This window comes from Manis javanica, chromosome 12 (assembly GCF_040802235.1).
Source record: "Manis javanica isolate MJ-LG chromosome 12, MJ_LKY, whole genome shotgun sequence".
NCBI classification, from domain to species: Eukaryota; Metazoa; Chordata; class Mammalia; order Pholidota; family Manidae; genus Manis; species Manis javanica.
The window spans coordinates 9,963,127-9,982,873 of NC_133167.1; the positions used below are offsets into that span (position 1 = coordinate 9,963,127).

Genomic DNA, 19,747 nt, shown 5'->3' on the forward strand with positions numbered 1-19,747 from the left:
GTACTTCTGTTTTTTCCATTCCTTATCAGGCTCTGGCCCCAGGATGTCTTCCATCTCACTGAGACCCCTTCCTTTTCTCCTGGCCCATCAAACCCCCACTCACCCTACAGGAAGCACCACTCTTGCCAGCAGCCTCAACATTCAGTCCCTGTCTTTCAACAGCACCTTCCATAAAACCCCTAACTACTTGTATCAAGCTGGGATCTATCCATTCATCTGATCTCCCTACCTCATCACTCAGCCAAGGCAACTTGAAGAAAATGGCATAGAAGAGCATTGGTGTTGCTCATTCATACCTCTGTCCTCAGCACCGGTCCTGATTTGTTCTGGCTCAGTCCATTCTCCCGTCCCCTACTCGTGCCCCCATTTCTGTCCTCATCCCTCCACAGCAGATAACCTTCTGCAAGAACTTCAGGTAGGAACTTCCTCACCATGCCATCTCCCAGCTGAAAGGTCTCAACAGTCCAGCATTATCTACAGGATGACATCCAAATTCCCTAGCATAGCATATGGGACCCTCTATAAATCAATAATAGCCTTGCCTGATTCTCCCACTTCAATCACACACACTCTAGCTTTGAGTGGGTTACAGGTGCACCTTTAACCCAGGCAGCTGGGCAGCTCCAGGTATCCTTGCCCACCACCTCCAACCATGGACAGCTTTCAGCTCCCCCCCAGTGCACTGCATATCATTAGCATATCCTGTGCATGGCATCGCAGGGGGAGCCTGAGAAGTGCTGCTCTGGCTACACAGAGCCACCTATGTTCTCAAGCACCCAGCTCTGCGGCACACCACCTCTGGGCATTTGCCAGGGCTGCTCCCTCTGCCTTCAGTGCACATGCCATCTTTCTGCAGTGTCTTTCCTGAACACCTTCCCTGCCAAGGAGACTTGACCGCTCCTGTCTGTGACCTCACTGAACTGCCCACCAACTGCTAGCACTCCTACAACACAAAATTGAACTTATTCACTGGTGCCTCTCCTCCTTCCCTCTACTAAACTGCAAAATCCGGAAAGGCAAGAACTGTGTCTGATTTTATTCAGTAACCCAAGCACATAGGCCAGGGCTTGATGCACAACAAATATCTAGTAAATATTAATTGCATTGATACTGTTGAGTGAAAAATATGAATGTCTTCTTGGGAACTATATATAAAGAAAACCTTTTCAAAATTCCAGGGGAGTATGGAAACCCAGCCACACTATGGGAACGAGGATTATGTCTTCCTTATGACTTTGGGCAAGTTACTTAAGTGCTCTATGCCTCAGCATCCTTAGCTGTAAAATGGGGAGATGCCTGCTTCTTAGGGTTGTCATGAGTGCAACTAAGCTAATTTATGTAAAGGAACATATAGGACATTGTTCAGGACAGTTCTTTGTGTACACTGAGTGCCACTGAAGGGCCAGTTACAGTCTCCCGCAGTGTCTAGAAAAGCGCCTTGAACAAAGTGTGAGCTTCTGGATGAATAAACCATGAACTGGAAGAATGACTATAAATAAATTTTAATCCTAAAATAAATGTCTATTTTTAAAAGCTATCAGTTGTTCCACAGGATGCTAATTATTTCACTAAGTATTACAAAACATAACATAGAATTAGCCAAAGGTGAGGGCTTCCCAATAGTAAAATCTGTTTAGACTATCAAACTATGTATGAATTTGTTCTAATGACATCCAGAAAACAATCAGCCTAAATATCTGTAAGATATAGAAAAGTTATTTTAAAAGCTTTTTAAAGACCTTCATCAACCCTCATCAAGTCAATCCTTTTAAAACAGGTCAGTCAAAAAGAAAAAATCAGGTTTATATTGGGCTCATATTTTTATCATATTACATGTTTTCTTAGTCAATGCAGAATATGGTTCTTTGACAACATCTGCAGATAGTAAAACTAGAATAGTTTGTAAAGCATATCAACATCACTATAGAAAATACATATAGACTAAAAATATTGGCTAGAATCACACAATTAATTATAAAGGTAAAATCACTACTTTTATAATGGAATCCTAAGAAATAGCAATGATGTGTCAATGTAAGTTCATCAGTTTTAACACATGTACCAGTTAAGCAGGGGATGTTGATAATGCAGCATGCTGTGTGTTGGAGGCAGGGAGTTTATAGGAAATTTCTGAACCTTCCACTCAGTTCTACTATGAACTTAGAACTGCTCTAAAGTCTATTTTAAATAAGAAAAACTTAAAGAAAAACAGCAACATAAAAAACATAATAAAATAAATATACTCACTATTTCAGCTCTATGACCCCTAAAGGTATGGTAACATTTTCCAGTTTCTACACTCCATAGTTTACAAGTCTTATCGAAGGACCCAGTGGCAATTTTGTCACTAAGATTTAAAAAAAAAAAGTGGAACTTTGAATAAATTCAACCGTAGCATATGATACACTTAATTAAGGCAAGTGATATTAATACATGAATCCCTATCTGCTCAGATATTTGTTTCACTTTTAAAACAATAAGCAACCCTCTATTTGTTCCAGTGGAAAAAACAAAGGGTCTAATTTTTTAATAGTATCAGTTTTTATGTTTTATTTTAAATACTTTACATTAAATCTATAAATTTATGTTTAGGATTTCAATAGTTTTTAAAATTAGCACAATGAATATAGTAAAAGATCAATTTAGAAAACTACTAAGAAATGGAAGTTAATCACGTACCATATGATTTGTATGAACATGGTCATATTCTGTTAGTAGGTCTACTGAAAAGGACAGCACTGAGTTCAAAAAAAAGAAAAATGAGAAGGTCCAAACCAATTAACATACGAACTTAGACAGTGAGTTTCTCCTTGGGAAAATAATACTTGTATTCCTCCAGTTGTAAGGTCTTTGAGTTAGAGAGGGAATATGATAAAGACTTCAGTCGCTTTCAGGCAGGAGGCTTCCCCGTGTTTACCATGGAGCTACTGTCCACACCCAACAAGGAAGAGCAGGTCAGCCTGCTTACCCTTTGGTCATGGAGCTAAAATCCTTCCCTTTTTCCTAAAAACTAAAACCTAGACCCCTACGTGCTGTTAAAGCAAAGCATCAAAATGTCCACCCAGTTGGGTCGTCATTTACAGTGCAAGCTCATTATTCAAAAATGTGAAGTCTTAAGACCTAAAGCACATATCCCAGAGTAATTCTAAGTGTTCAGCACAGCTGCAGATTTCACACTTGTCTACACTAACTCGAATGCCTTGCATCGACCTCTCCTTTGTTCTCCGGCACCCACACAGTGTTTCTGGGGTTTCTAGCTTGCACTGGGGCATGCCCATCCCCCAACCCCAAACCCCCTCATGCGCAGGGCTGGTATTCCAGCCAGTCTCTGCACTGCCTCTCTCCCTTGACATCCAGTCTAAGGCATTTCCCATCAGACGTGTTTTTCATGTCTTTCCGTTTATTCTGCTCAAGATATGCTGGCAGCCTTGTGAGCTCCCAGCTCTGTCCCTCCATCCCCACTGCCCCTCAAACATATCAGTCTCAAGTTGCCATTGTTTCTTGATCAGTTTCTGTTTTTGTCATATATTGTTCTCTTTGTGCAAATGACATCACATTATAAAAGATACTGTTTTCGATTATTTTTTAGAATTATTTTATTGAATCAAAGGCTTACTCTTGACCTAATGTATACTACACATAAACATGAAACTTGAAGTTTGTTTCCATTCTCTTTCTCTCTCTCTCTCTCTCTCTCTCTCTCTCACACACACACACACACACACACACACATTTCCTCTTCTTTGGTGGCCATCTTGAAGCACTCTGCCAAAACCCCAACATCTCTAAGTGCAATGAAAAACTGTTCTTTATCCCATACATCCATCATCAGACCATGTAGGTGGACAAGTGAGTTTCCGTCAGGAGCTCTTAGTAGAATCCAACAGAAAGGCCACAAGGTAAGGTGTTCCATCCCTTAAAATCTTTGTTCTCAGACAGACATCCAAAAATACCATGTGTGTTAAGCAGACTATGAAAGGATATGGTATTATGGAGACTATACTTAGAAAATCCTTTAAATATCATTGCGATTCAAGTAGGAATTGTACTGGAAGTAAAACAATATAATTTATAATTTCAATAAAATCTTTCTCTCCCAAGTTGGTGCAATAACGTATTATAAAATTTTTTATACTTTACAATGTAAAAATGAATACATGAAAGTTAAATTTTCTGTGATTTAATTGGAATATTTATTCATTTTAAAGTACCAATAAAGTATAATTGAGCCATCATGATTGATGTGTTTTTAAAGTATCCTATATTCTCAAAAGACATAATGACATTAGCAAATTAGGAATGAAGTTTTTTAAATCAGTGGTATATCTACTCTAAGTTCACTGAATTTTTATAAAATTTCTTCCATTGCATCTGCCCCTATTTCATCATCTCATGAATTTATTATTTTACCTGCCTCTAAAGTAATCTCCCTGTCTCCTGTTTTTTCCCAGTCCAAACCCTCTGACCCCTTCCATCTGCCAGGGCAGTCCTTTCGAAACAGCGCCATAGCGTGTCACTCCTTTGTCCACACACCTCTCCGCACAACTCAGTCCTCTAGAACAGAGTTCCAGCTACACAGAACGCTTTGACCTCACCCGTTTCTGTTTCTTAACATGAAATATTCACTAGAGAGACTGGGGCCTCTGAGGTCCCAGGACAAAGTCCCTCCCCAAATCCTGAGCTGCTAACATCCTCTCGCCCAGGGTGTCCTGGCCTCTGCTCTATCTCCCATCTCTCATTTTCCTGCTTCTCCTATAACCCTTACAGACTTTCCAGAAGAGATCACAATGATCTTTTTCTTCTTAACTTTTAAACCATTTACTGTTTTGTTCTAGTTATCATAATATCGTAGTAAAAGAACTATATTTATTGAACTAGCTTGGTTAATGGAAAAAGTCAGTTAAAACAGGCAATCATGAAAAAGGTACAAATGTTTAAAATTTTTATTCAAATACATACAAATATATATTCATTTGCCAATCTTTTGACAGGAGGCCAAGGCCTTTTCTTTGGCTATGTGTCAGCTAATTGGAGTCTGTTATCTGTCTTACAGAAATCAGATCCAACTTCTACAACTTCCACTATTTTCTTTAAAATGGCATGAGAACTTAAATGAAATACAATCTATAGTCTGCACAGAAGTACAGACTTTTTCTAAATTTTTACAATGTGTTTTCTACTTTCTATATCTCATCTACAACTTCACTTAGTAAAATTTTTAATTACTTTATCTATGTTTTATAGAAAACAACAGCTTTATTTTCACACTCATCTCTCTTTAGTATAAAGCTGCATTCATTTAAATTACATAATTATAACTGAAAGCCCAACCAACATGACTAGGTTTATGACCAATGCAACTAACTCTTGGTAAGGTCAGAACCTAACCAGTGGGGGAGAAGTTGAGCGCACTAGTGGTAGCCTGGTTGCTGGAAGTGTTCAGGCCGCCGGGGACGGCAGCTGTATGTTGTGCAGAAGGATAGAGAACGTTGATTAATCTACTAAATCTCTTAGAAGTTGGTTTAAAAATGCATCTATTGCATTTTGTACTGTTATTTAGCACATTACTTTACACTTTTTTTCCTACCTGGAAAAAGTGTAAATTACCTTCTAAACAAAGCAAACGTGTGACGTGTGTATGCCACACTCCTCAGAAGCGTCAGTCAGAACTGTGAACATCACAGAGAATCCCTGCCAGAGACCTCGCAAAAGCAGAGGGTCAGCGCACTGAGCTTGAACTTTCCTCTCCGCTCTACTACTGTGTGATCCTGGGAAGGTATTTGAACTTTAAATACTTTATATGAGCACAGTAATACCCACCCAAAGGCTCCTTCAAGCATTGAAGGAAGTATTTAAAGGACTTTCAAAGCATACATTAGGCATTCAATCAATTTTAGTTCTCTGTCTTCTCCCTTTCTTCCCCCAGTAGGTTTAGGGAGAGATGAATAAATGAATTGGTGGACTAAGAAGTAATAAGTGAATGGTGACTGTCTTTTTTACCCATAAGGATTGTTGAACGCTATGGCATAGACCACATTCCTGTGGCCCTCCAGGGTGAGAAGCTCCTCTCCAGATGCACTATCCCAGAGTTTGCATGTCCGGTCATAGCTTCCTGTGATAAAGCTAACACAGGGGATATAAATAAATCACAAGGTGAGAACATCAGCGTGTTAATAATGACCTCGCTTTCACCCGCAAGATTGTAACCCCATTTATCTTGTTTTGCACAATGGAAGTTGTGTATGAAAAACAAACATTTAAATTGTGAGCAAAATCTAAATCCTTTGACTCACAGATATTCCACTTTTATCCCAAACCCAAAGGGAAGTCATTAAATAAAATAAATAGTAACCCTGTCAACAATTTTTCTTATAAATAATTATGCATTTATTTATAAGAAATAATTTTCTTTAATTAATCTTATAAATAATAATTAATCTTATAAATAATTATGCAATTAATGTTAATAATCAATTACATGTTAATAATCAGTAACATTTTCTGAAACTCTACTAGATCTCAATGAATAGCACCATTCTTCCAGTTGGTCAGACCTTAAAATTTTAGCATCATCTGATTCCTCTCTTCCCCTCACATTCCATGCAGAGTCTATTAGTAAATTCTGTCAGCCCAGTCTCAAAACACATCCCAACTGTAGCCACTTCTCACCAGGTCCATAGCCTCCGTGTCTTGCCTAAACAAATGAAACCATCATCTCATGGGTCTTGGCTCACATGCGGCCCTTACAAATCCATTTTCCTCACTGAAATTGCAGTTACTTATCGGCCTTCCTTACATGGAACTTCTGCTCATGGTCCAAGGCCAGCAGGTCTGGCTCTCTCTGGGAATGCAGCTTCTCCCAAAGCACACCCACAGCGGTCACACTCACCTTTTTGCTAGTCACTCAAGAACTGGATTGTCTGTGTTATACGTGCTAGTCTTTCTACCCACCTGGTTTACCACCATCATTGCCAGGACCTGGAACATGACTGGTACACTAATAATAAATGTTCAATAAGGGTTTAAAATTTAGAAACCCTTTAACATGACTATTCTACTGCAGGAATATATTTAGCATATTGAGCTCTAATATTTTAAAGTAAACTAATAGCATCTTGGTTATTCCTTAAATATTCCATTAGGCAAGATATTTCCTCAACACAGAAAAAAAAATACACAAAATTGATATGTGTGCTGAATGTCAAGTGGCAATAATAATAAGTGAAAACAAATTCTGATATTTAAGCTCAACCAAATAGGAAGGTTGGCAAGGTAGTGTATCCCTGATTCTTCTCTAGGCATTTTCTCCTAGCTTCTTCAGGAATATAAATCAGTACAGTCATTGCAGAAGACATACGGTGGTTCCTCCCGAAAACTAAAAATTAACTACCATATGATCCAGCTCCCCTACTTCTGGGTATATTTCCAAGGAAATGAAATGAGGATTTCATAGAAATTTCTGCACTCCCATGTTCACAATAGCCGAAACATGGAAACGATGAAAGTATCCATCAAGGGATGAAAGAAGAAGGAAAATGTGGTGTGTGTGCATGTGCACAATGGAATGTTATCCAGCCATGAGAAAGACGGAAATCCTGTCATTTACAACAACTCAGATGAACATGGAGGACATCATGCTAAGTGGAATAAGCCAGACACAGGACAAACACTTTACGATCTCACTTATATGTGGAATCTAAAAAAAAATGTCCAACTCATAGAAGCAGAGAGTAGGCAGGCCAGCAGTTGCCAGAGGCTGGGGGGAGATGGTCACAGGGTACAAGCTTGCCGTTACATGGGATGAACAACTCTATAGATCCAATGTACAGCATGATGACTATAATAATAGTTAATAATACTACACCAAATACTGGAAATATGCTAGAAGAATAGATTTCAGAAAAAATGGTAACTGTGAGGAGGTGATATGTTAATTAGTTTGTAGCAGTCATTTCACTATGTATATCAAATCATGATGGTGTGCACATTAAATATAAACAACTTTTATCTAAAAAAGGAAATTTACATCCCTTGATTGTTACAAATTAGAAGTAATGAGTAGAAATAGGAACAGGAATAGAAATAGAAACAGAAACAGAGACAGAAACAGGAATAGAAATAGAAATAGAAATAGAAACAGAAACAGAAAAAGAAACAGAAACAGAAACAGAAACAGAAACAGAAACAGAAACAGAAATAGAAATAGAAATAGAAATAGAAATAGAAATAGAAATAGAAACAGACATAAATAGGCAGAGCACAGAGGATTCTTAGGGCAGTGAAACTACTTTGTATGACACTGTAGTGGATACTTGTCATTATACATTTGTCAACCCCTAGGACATATGAAACCAAGAGTGAGCCATCATGCAAACTATGCCCTTTCAGTGATAATGATGTGTTAATGTAGGTTCATGATTGTAACAAACGTATGACTCTTCAAGGATGTTGACAGTGGGGGGGAGGCTGTGGGTATGTGGGGACAAGGGGTATATGGGAAATCTCTGTATCTTCAGTTTGCTCAATTTTGCTGTGAACCTAGAATGGCTCAAAAAAGTAAAATTCAGTACAAAAATATTTTTAAATAAATAGAGAACCTTACCAAGAACCCGATTTATTAAGGCCAACATTAGTCAATGGCAGTAAATGTGCTCTGAGAACCTTCAAAGAAAAGAAAACACCATTTGTTTTAAACTCAAACAAAATTAAGTTTAATTCATTAATTTTAATTTCAAACCAATGAAGACATTTGTTTGTCTTAATTGTATATAGTAAATGGACAATACCCAGTATCTGAACAAATGAGAACAAATACATTGTACCTTCTATTATTAAGAACAATAATACAATTGGTAGTTATAAATAACTACGAAAACATAATCGGATCTCTGCTTTCCATAAGTTTACTTTGAAGATAAATTACTGCTATTTAATAAGATATCAAATAGCACTAATCTGCAATATTTTCTTTACACATTGCACATGATTTTGTATATAAGTACGAACAGCATATAGAGAAAACACACTAAATATGTTTCAATTATGGATTTTACAGTGCACTATTGCTTTTTGAATCCTTAAGCTTCTTTAGAGTCAGGACATGTCTTATTTATCTTTCAGTCCCTACATTCATTGTCCAACAGATATGGATCTTTATATTTATTAATGAATATACATAAATTGGATAGTCTGTTTACATACAGTGATTGGCCAAGCTGGGACAATCCTAGTTCTGTGTACTGACAGAGCGTAATAATTAGTAGTGTCCCCTTTCACTACCAAAAGTGTTCCCTTTCAAAGATAAATTACAGTACCACTAGTTATAGAGCTCATACTTGAAGTTAAATAGTGCCACCTGCCGGAGGAAGAAATATTACAAGAATAACCTCGTGCTCTCAGTAAATTGAAAGGTTGAACACAAAAGGTTGCCTGGGTATTGTCTATCAGATAGAATATGCTGAGTTTATAAGTAACAAATTACATTTTATGATAATCATATTTAAAACATAAAATAGTGTAATATGAAGCAGTTCTAGAATATACTGTTAAATATCATTAAAATATACAGAAAAAATAAAAGCTGTTCTTGAATAGATGCCTACCTTTCTTTAACTATAGAGAAAAATAAGCAATTTGCATTGTATTAAAACTATTACATTAAATATTATAAACTGTTAAATAATTTAATAAAATATAGTTCAGTTTATATAGAAGCAGAAAATCTGAAATACTGATATAATAAAACATAACTTTTTAATAATACTTTAACTGAAAAAAATTTTATTTTTCAATAACTTAAAATTACCTTAATGACTATCCTTTAGGCTTACCATTATGAAGAACAACTAAACTTACTACAAATTTTTATTTAACCTCATGAAATAAATGTTTGAATCTCATTCATTCATTCAATGAACATTTATTGAGACTTAGTCTTAACAAACATATTTGAGACACTAAGGGAAAGAGAAAATATGACTTGTATTTTACCTCAAATTAATAGGTTATCAACCAATTCACTGAAGTCCTCCTACCTCATCTTTTAAAAACACGCATTACCTTAAAAAGATAGAATTTGTGGTTGCTGTGCTGTCCGAGTTTATCTTGTAATCTGTGTATTAAAAGTTTCACTTGGTCCGATCGTGAAGCTGTGATCAGAGGTTCTGCTTTCTGTATCTCTTCTACTAAGGCATTGACATCAGTACTGAAATCCACACAAAAAGCTACTTTTTGCTGTGCCAACAATTGCATGTACCTTTACTACATCAAGAATTATATTGTGTTATGAAGCACAACATTTATACATACAATGGCGAGAACACCGTTATCTTTCCCAAGAGATTTCTGGGAAATAAAAATCACACAAATCAATAAAGAGTACTGCAGCATGGATGAAAGCAGCTCGGGTTCCCCAAAAGGCATTTTCATTAACTAAGACTTCCCCTGTGGAAGGTGTGTGAAGATTCTGATTTGTTTACCTAAAAAGGCCAAGTACGGAGGTTCTGAAAATGAGCTCTTTCTCTTTGTTTTTTCCCTATTTTTAATTTTAAATGAACATGTATTGAATGTTCCTGGTATGACTATTCTTTCCACCTTACATATGTTCTCTCACTTAATGCTATACCAACCCTTGCAATGCTTTCATCACAACTATTTGAGTGATGAGGAAACTGAGGTTCAGAAAGGTTAGGTTTTAAATACTTTTAGAGAAAAAGAAAGTATCTAACCAAAAAAATATTCAAAGAATGAGGATAATGATGGTAATATTTCTTTTGAGCTATACTATGATTTCCCTGAAAGGGACCTGGTCTGAAACATACAGATTCCAAGTTTCCTCCAGGATTCAAATTACCTACAGCAATTCTGATAATTTGGGGCTAGTCCAAAAGAATCTTACTTCAAGAGAAATATTCATGTCTATCAACCTCAAAACATCCAAAATAGAAGCAAGAAGATAATCACAATGAAAGATTGCTTATTTCTCTGGGCCACAACCGTACCATGGTATTTTTGTTCTACTTTTAGTTTTTTCCCATTCAGAATGTCTCCACCTTATCTGAATATTGGCTCCTGCAGGTATAGTTGCTGATCTGACTCGGCCTGTTGAAGCGGACTTTTGCATAAGATTGCCTAAAGGGAAGAATTCCCGTGGCAATGTGATCTCATGAGAGTCTTTCCTCTGGCGCGCAACAAGCTTGAGAGACAAAGATGGGGTCACCCAGCTCCACCCCATGACAGTTAATGAGGAGGATCATGTACCACAGGCCCCACGAGATATTATCTACTAAGAAATTAACAGGCTCTGTAATACTCTTAAAATGCAAAAACAAGTACTCCTCAAAAGTATTAAGGTCATGGGAAATAAGGAAAGTCTGAGAAACTCTCACCCCATGAGGAGTCTAAGGAGACCTGCCAACTAAGTGTGACGTGGTGTCCTGGGGGAGGGGCCTTGGAGAAAAAAAAAGAGAATTAGGCAAAAAAAACAAGGAAAACTGAATAAAATACAGTCTTTAGTTAATAATAATGTATCGATTTTGGCTCATTAGATACGACAAATGTACCATAATAATCTAAATTCAACAATAGGGGATACTGGGTATGGAGTATGTGAGAGCTCTGTTTTCACAACTTTTCTAAAACCGTTCTGAACAGAAAGATTTATTCGTAAAAAGGTGTCTATTTGGAAAGGGCAGACTGCTGAGCTTTTTTCCTCTTGCTCCTCATCCAGCAGACACTCGAGTAGAACTCACTGAACCAATCAGGAAATAACACCCCACAGTACAGTATTTGAAGCAATTTGTCGTCTGAGTTTATGTGGCTCATGTATATATCAGCCTACGTCAGGGTTCTCCAGTAAAAAATTTGGATATGAAATACATGTTGCATGGTATAGCTGGCTTACCTGGGACCAAGATCAAGCAAATCTATGGATTTGGTCTTTAATTCTCCACTCTTTTCATATTCCAACATAATTCCTATAAAAACAAACACATTATAAACCACTTATGATGACAACCTATGTCAGCAGTTATTCTACTTTGACATAATTTTTTTATTTTTATTAGTTAATTTTTCAACATAAAACATGCAGTGTTGTGTGGTTTTAAAACAGATTATATAAACTCACTTTTCCTGATTCTTCCTCTAACTAAAAGTATCTTTGAAATTATTCAACAGGCAATGCTAAAATAATTGAAGGTTGAAGAGAAAATGGTACACCGGCTAGAAGCCTCAGAACTTGAAGAATGACAGCGTGGCACATCCCCTGGGTTTTATGTCCCACACACCCCCACCTGGGGCCCAGAGCACCTGCTGCCTGGAACCACCAAAAAGCATAGACAACAAAAATCAACCAGTAACAACAACGAAGCTTCCTCTCTGTGGCCAAAGGACCAGTAAAAGAGAAGTCAAACAAAGAACTAATGGGGGCCTGTGAAGTAAGTTGCAGAATTTCCAGAGAACCTCAGCCTAGCCTTAATTCACTTACATACCAACAGGTGTTTACCACTGCAGAGCCTCCTGTAGATCTGGGGCAAAGGGTGGGGCGGGAGCTGGCTGTTCTCTCCTCCCCTCCATTCCTGGTATGTAATTAGTCTGGTGTCTGCCAGTCACCAAGGACCAGCCAATGGAGTTCCTCCCGGAAGGAGCGGGAAAGAAGTAGAGAGCGCCCCATCGTGGTAGAGCGTGAGCAGTGGCTGGAGGAGACGGTCGGCCTGGACCTGGCTAGCGAACTCAAGCAGCAATAAGAAATAAAAGCCTTTCTCCTGACCTTGACTTATTTCCTGACTTCCTCTTAACTTATTTCGGTTTCACAAGTTTCATGGGGGATTCACCCTGGACCAGAAATCCCTTCTCCCTGGAGCAAGTCTGCTCCACAACTGGGGCCCCTGCAGGGGGTGCGCTAGTGGAGGCCCTGGGCTGGCCCAGTCCCCACGGCAAAGCTGGATCTCAGCAGCTTGTCTGATCTGCCTGCAGCAGGCCCAGCAACAAAGCGCCAAAGAAACTGGGGTCCCAAGGGGCCATTTAAACTGTGTACGGGGAAGTCCCAAGATCTCCCAGACCCCACTCCACAATGAGGCCATAGCTGGCCAGTCTCATTTCCCTGCAAAAGAGGTGCAATGAAGTCTTGGGACGTCCCAGATCCCAGCCCACAGCCAGGCACCAAAGCAGTGTATCCCTGCCTTTTAACCAGTGACATAACCAGGCCCAGACCCTTGTCCCCCACCACCAAAAGGTCACCCAGTGAGAGCAGGCATATTGGGGTACCTTCTGCCCCTGCAGGTGGTATGAGCAGGGACTAAGCAGGAGCCTCAACAGCACTGGGAAAACAAAGCAGACCTGGCTAACATTGAAAGGGCAAAGAACACTACACTGCTGACTCCGAGAATGAACTAGTGGTTACCAAAGGGGAGGGGTGCGGGAGGGCGGGTGGGGAGGGAGGGAGAAGGGGACTGAGGGGTATTATGTTTAGTACACATGGTGTGGGGAATCACGGGGAGAACAGTGTAGCACAGAGAAGACACATAGTGGATCTGTGGCATCTTGCTGCACTGATGGACAGTGACTGCATTGGGGTATGGGGGGGACTTGATAATAGGGGTAAATGTAGTAACCACATTGTTTCTTCATGTGAAACCTTCATAAGAGTGTATATCAATCATACCTTAATAAAAAAATTAAATAAATAAAAAAGAAAACTACACTGCTTTGGACCTAACAATCACAAAAGTAGACCAGAACCTATATACATTAAATCTAAATATGGTGACAGCCTGCCAAAGTAGATTTAGACAGGATCAAGAGTCTCCTGACATAATAACCAAAATATCCAGGGTACAATAAGCAGGAAAGACGATCAATAAACTCCAATATCCAGGATACAATAAGAAGTTACCAAGAACCAGAGAAAGATAATCAGCAAACAGCAACATAGAGATGAATCGGTTGCTGGGATTATCTGAAAGGATTTTAGAAAAGGTGTCATAAAAATGCTTCAGCAGCGATTTACAAGTTCACTTGAAGCAAATGAAAATAATGAAAAATTTTAGAAAAATGGAAGTTACTAAAGAAATGGAAGTTATTAAAGCAAACCAAATGGGAACTGTTGAACTAAAAAGTCCAATAACCAAAATGTTGAGTAGGCTCAGTAATGGAATGGAGATGGACAAAGGACAGACTCAGAAGACATCAATGAAATATATTCAATTTGAAACACAAAGAAATAATAAATATAAACAAAAACTGAACAAAGCCTCCCAGCCACTTTATTGTACTACCTCTATGGATACGGACCAGTGGATCTCCAAAGTTTTGGTCTTAGAACCACTTTACACTCTAAATTATTGAGGACACCAAAGAGTTTGTGTTTCTGTAATATTTTCCCTATGAAAATTGAGAAACTTTTTAAATATTAAATTGTTTTTAAATAGAGGTAATAAGTTCATGGCATGTTAACATAAATAACATATTTTAGAGAAATGATTATATTTGCCAAAAAATAGTAAGAAGCGCAGGACTATTTTATACTTTTGCAGATCTCTCTGATATCTGGCTTAGAAAGATCTGGATCCTCCTCCACTTCTGCATTCAAGTTGGTGCTGTATGTTGCTGTGGATGAAGTATAAGAAAAAAAATCTGGCCATATGCACATCTATATTTTAATATTTTAATTGCCTTTTCAGATAATCATGGATAATCTTTTCTTATAAGACTACATTAAAACTTAACAAGTGGTAGGTAGGTTCATAAAGATTGGTTGTAATACAGAATCTGAAACCACATCAATAAACCCTTCATACTCTGTTACATTAAAATCCATTTGTCTATCTCACACTTTCAAAGGATATTTTATCCACGTGTGATTTATGACATCATATATCAGACATCTGACAATATTAGTTTACTGAGTTATGTACATCTTCTAAATGTTGGCATATCTCATTATGCAATGCCCCCCCCACAAAATCACAATTGTCAATAGCACTTCCCATATCTATCAGCACAAAACTCTTTTGGTAAGCTATTGAGTTCATCGTAGTTTGATACAAGTCTCCTGAAATTCTACTTTTTTCTTGAAAGTTCAAATTTCATCACTGGCAAGAAACACTGACAGTTTTGCTTGAAAATTTTCTGCTTTGTTCAGTTTCAAGAAAACATCCTGCCAAATGTCCAAATCTAAAAACCATGTTTATTTTTCAGTTAGTCTTGCAAGAAAAAATGGTGTTCCATGAAAAATATGGCTGGTTCATCTCTCAACTCAAACAACTGCACATGTGTTTCCCTCAAGACAATGCTCACACATCACGGCAGCAGCTCGAGTATTTCCTTTTCCTCAGCAAGAATACATGTACTTCTGTGTCAGTACTTACCTGATGAATAGGCTCTGCTTCATCACGGACTTCTCAAGGGAAACTGAACTGAGGGGATTTTTCCTATTGCAAGTGTGTGTTTCTAAGGAATACAGTGAACACTATTGGAGTTGGCGTCACTACTTTAATTTGTAGTAAGGTGCCAGCAGTTTCAACGCCTACTGCGTTTGCACCATTAGTGCCAATGTCAATACCCAGGGAGAAAAGCAAATGATATGGTCATTATGAAAAGAGACTTGACCTTGAGGACCCCCAGCCCCAGAGGTCCCCTGACACTTGAAGGATTACTGTATCGGCTATAATTTAATTTTAGAACAGAAAAATCATTCCACATTCTTCTTATGACACAAAAAAAAAACTGATTAAAACACCACAACACAGCAGGCAAGCAAGTCAGATTCTAACTGTAACTGTAAGAGGCTATTGGGCACAGTTGTGTTTTGTTTTCTTCCCTAAGAAGTAATTCTTTCATATAAAAGAAATGAAACCAAACTCTGGTTTAAGAAGCAAATTCACAAAGAATAAAGAAAGGCTCATGGAGATCTGACCATGGCAAATATGGTTGTACTTTCCACAGAGTGAAAAAAGGCTTCTTGTGCCATATCATACGTCTCAGCAAACCATGGATATTATAACACTGTTAAAGTTATTTTATTGAAGTATAGCTAACATACAATATTATACTAGTTTCAGGTATACAATATAGTTATATGACAATTATGTAAATTATGAAATGCTTTATGAAATGCTCACCATCATACCTGTAGTTACCATCCGTCACCATACAAAGTTATGATAACATGATGACCATATTCCCTCTGCGATCCTTTTCATGCCTGTGATTTATACATTTTATAAAACCTGTTGATATGATAGGCATTCCAGAAAGGATTTAGGGGGACTTAGAAAGATAAATAGAATGCAGAAGGTAAGATTGGAAGTAGATAAGACATGCATATATTGACAAGGAAAGATGAAATTAAAGAAAAGATCACATTTATAATTGCATTGAATACCTAAATATAAAATTAACAAGGAATGTGCAATATCTAGCTGCAATATTAGATATCAAAGAAAATCATTATAAATGGAAAGACATATTACTAGATGAGAAAACTCAATATTGTGAAAATGTCAAGTAACTTGTGGAGTTAAAGTGATTATGATGATTTTATTTCTTAGAATTTGAAAACGTACCAAATATTATAACAAACTATAAAACAATAAAGTGTGGTTCTGATACAAAATTAGATCAATATTATAGAATCACGTATATTTGGGAATTTAAAATTAAGTGAAGGTAACATTTCAAATTAATGGGGAAAGTTTGGATGATTCAATAAATAATGATGTATTCTAGAAATTCTAGAAGGCAAAGTTTCACTTTATTCACTTCACTTACTTATGAGGAAAGAGCTAAAGAATGTGAGAGCATCAGCTAGGCAGACGCGCAGGAGAAGATATTCTAGGTAAAAAGAACTGCAGAGACTGAGCTGGGGCCCAGCGCATTCGGGGAACATCAAGGACAGTGGTGTTGCTAGAGGGGAAAGCAGGGTGAACTCAGAGGCAAAAGGGGGTGAAGGTCCTGTGGGACCTGGGGGATCATGGCCCTTCTTCTTGAAGTGAACTAAAAAGCCCCTGGAGAGCTTGAGCAGAAAAGTACTAAGATCAGACTTATATTTTAACAGAGTCACCCCGCTGCTGTGTTGGAAACAGGCTGAGGTGGGGCACGGTGGAAGCCCTAGCGAAAGACAGAGGAGCCATCATCGTGGGGAGAAGTGGCTGGATTCCACATATATCTGGAAGGTGAGCTGGCAGGTTTGTTACTGGACCACATGTGGAGTGTGCAAGAGAGAAGAGGATGAACGAATGTGCAAGAGTGTACAGGAGAGGAGAAAAGGGTGAGTGCAAGGTTCTGACACGAGCAAATGGAGACACGGAGCTGCCTCTGACCGAGATAAGGGAGGCCACAGAGGCCCTGTGTGAGGCCCAACGCACATCTGAAGGAAGAACCAGGCTGGCAGTTCAGTACTCGGGGCTACTCAGCATGGCTTTAAGCCTTGAGAAAAGATGAAATGGCCCAGCAAATGCATATAGATAGAGAAGACCAAGGACGGAGCTCTGGGACACTCCAACATGAAGATAAAGAGGCGGAGACGCAAACAAGGAGGAGGGACAATGGGGCAGGAGTAAAAACAGGGTGTTGGTCGTAGGCCAGAAGAGGACAGAATAACCATTTGGGCCAAATGCTGTTGTCACGTCAAGAAAGGCAAGGACTAGGACTTGGTCAGTGGGTTTAGCAATGTTGAATCACTGGGGATCCTGAAAAGGGCAGTTCCAGTGGAGAAGTGGGGGTGAAAACACAATAGGAGTGAGTTCAATACTGAAGGAAAGAAAAATCGGGACAACATTCCCCCAAGGAGGTGTATGTACTCTGCCGGGAACGAGGTTAGTGAGAAGTAGCCGGGAGGGGTCATAGCCCCATGGGTGCTGCTGTCACGCTCTGACTGACAGCTTGGCAGATCAGAACAAATGGCCCAAGTTTCAAAATTTTTCTTTGGTGAGATTATTTATTATGATCCCAGAGTTCATGGTTTTCATCTACACTCCACAGGGAAGGATGAAAGCAAGACATCCGTGTATCACTCTATTCCTGGGAACCAGTGCCAGTCCACATGCAGGCACAGCCAAGGGAAGTTGTGGACACCTTAAAGAGAACAAGCTATTCATGTTAACTCACGATGACCTCTCATATCTAGAGAGTTTCCATGTTTCATGTCGTTTGGTACAGCTTGATGAATTTTGACATGGGCATACATTCAGGCAACCATCACCCAGATCAAGATATCAAACCTCACGAATTTTTTTCCCCCTCTCACCTATTTCACTCTGTTATTTTAATTGGAGTTCTAATAGGGAGAAAATGAGTATTTTTACTACAAATGTCAACTTCCCATGGGGGAAAGTTGCTGTCCAGGCCCAGTGTTGCCAGGAGGCCCAAATTCTTCAGTGGGCTAGTATATTTGGTCATCTACTGCTTTGTGACAAGTTTTGTAGACTCTAATTTTATATTCTTCTTGTTTTTAAAGTGAGTTCTGAATTAGAATCCAAGTGTTCTGCTCCTATTTCTGTCCCGTACAAGTGGACATCACTTCCTCTCTAAAGGCGACTGTGTCCTCACCTTTGAAACAAGGGAGCCAGACAAGTTTATCCTACTTTAAAACTACGGCATTCTGTGGACTTGTTTCATAATTCCGTAACTCCCTGAAATGAAGGACTGTGCCCTTCTTTAAAGCCCGGTGGCCTGGGGCACAGAGCGCCTGCGCATAAGCCCTGAAAAGGGCGTCGATCAAGTGATATGTCTGGAATATAGTCACTAATATAATAGGCTTTGTTGAGTATGCATTTTTCTTTTCATATTCAACACACCTTGACTTGATCACTCTGGTAAGTTTAAAATAAAAAGTAATGTGGTTGGTCCTTGTGTCTGCCTTTCCAGAAACCAGTATCCCAGGACAGCACCAATCGCCACCCCTCCCTCCCCGTGCGTCCCATTCTTAACTAACCGGAAAGCATTCTAACTCCGCAGTTTAAAAGTTTAGAGACTTTATGGAAGAGCCTCTTAAAAGTCTCGAGGAACAGGGGCCAGCATCTGAAGGAGCGAAGGGCCGTGCTGGGAAGCGCCCCTCCCTGTCGCACCGGGATCAGCGCCCCGGGGACCGCGCCGCCCCCAACCCCGCCCCCGCCCCTCCCAGGGCCTGAGCCCCGGGCCCCAGGGGAGGGCGAGGGGCCCGGCCGGTACCTGGCGGGTAATACCGGAGCAGCAGGCTCTTGAGCTTCATGTTCTCGCTCCGGGAACCCCCAGTCCACCGGCTTCGTCGCCATGGAGACGGCCTAACAGCAGCGGGGCTCCGGCGCGCGTGCGCAGCCGCTCCGCGGGCTCCTGCGCGGCGCGTCCCGGCCCTGCCCGCCGGCCCTCGGCCACCCGCTGGGTGGCGCGCACTTTAGCCCATTGGGTTTCCAATAAGGAGGGATGGAAGAGAAATCCCGCCCGGCGTGACCATTCACGGGCCCTTTTCATGCCCTACTCCTGTACCCACAAAGGAAAAATGCCCTCAGTGTAAGCCTGCCTTTGCTTACACTGCCAGAAGCGGTTTATGCATCTGCACTCAGAGTCCAACAAAGGTATGAGTTATGCACCGTTTATCACCTCCCTCATCTCAGGGATGAGACCCCTAAAAATGGGAACTACAAGGTGGCAGTCTAGTGAGTGCGGAGGTGGGATGGGAAGGCAGGGGTGTTGGAAGTCTATCCACCTGGCACCTGTGTTTAAGGCTTTCCAGGCCCTTTGGTCTGTTGGATTTCTTGCCAGCACTGGT

At 39.6% G+C, this 19,747-nt stretch overlaps 1 protein-coding gene across 1 annotated transcript in view; it reads right to left on the bottom strand.

Moving 5' to 3' along the window:
* Positions 1 to 19,287, bottom strand: part of DAW1 (dynein assembly factor with WD repeats 1) — a 35,123-nt gene extending 15,836 nt beyond the window's left edge. Inside the window, exons 1-6 of the mRNA XM_036997707.2 lie at positions 19,171 to 19,287; positions 11,903 to 11,975; positions 10,060 to 10,204; positions 8,603 to 8,661; positions 6,001 to 6,123; positions 2,248 to 2,347 (exon numbers count right to left, since the gene is read on the bottom strand). Of these exons, the coding sequence (XP_036853602.1) occupies positions 2,248 to 2,347; positions 6,001 to 6,123; positions 8,603 to 8,661; positions 10,060 to 10,204; positions 11,903 to 11,975; positions 19,171 to 19,210 (540 nt within the window). The 5' untranslated portion in view covers positions 19,211 to 19,287. The remainder of the gene's footprint in view (positions 1 to 2,247; positions 2,348 to 6,000; positions 6,124 to 8,602; positions 8,662 to 10,059; positions 10,205 to 11,902; positions 11,976 to 19,170) is intronic.
* Positions 19,288 to 19,747: the final 460 nt, after the last annotated feature.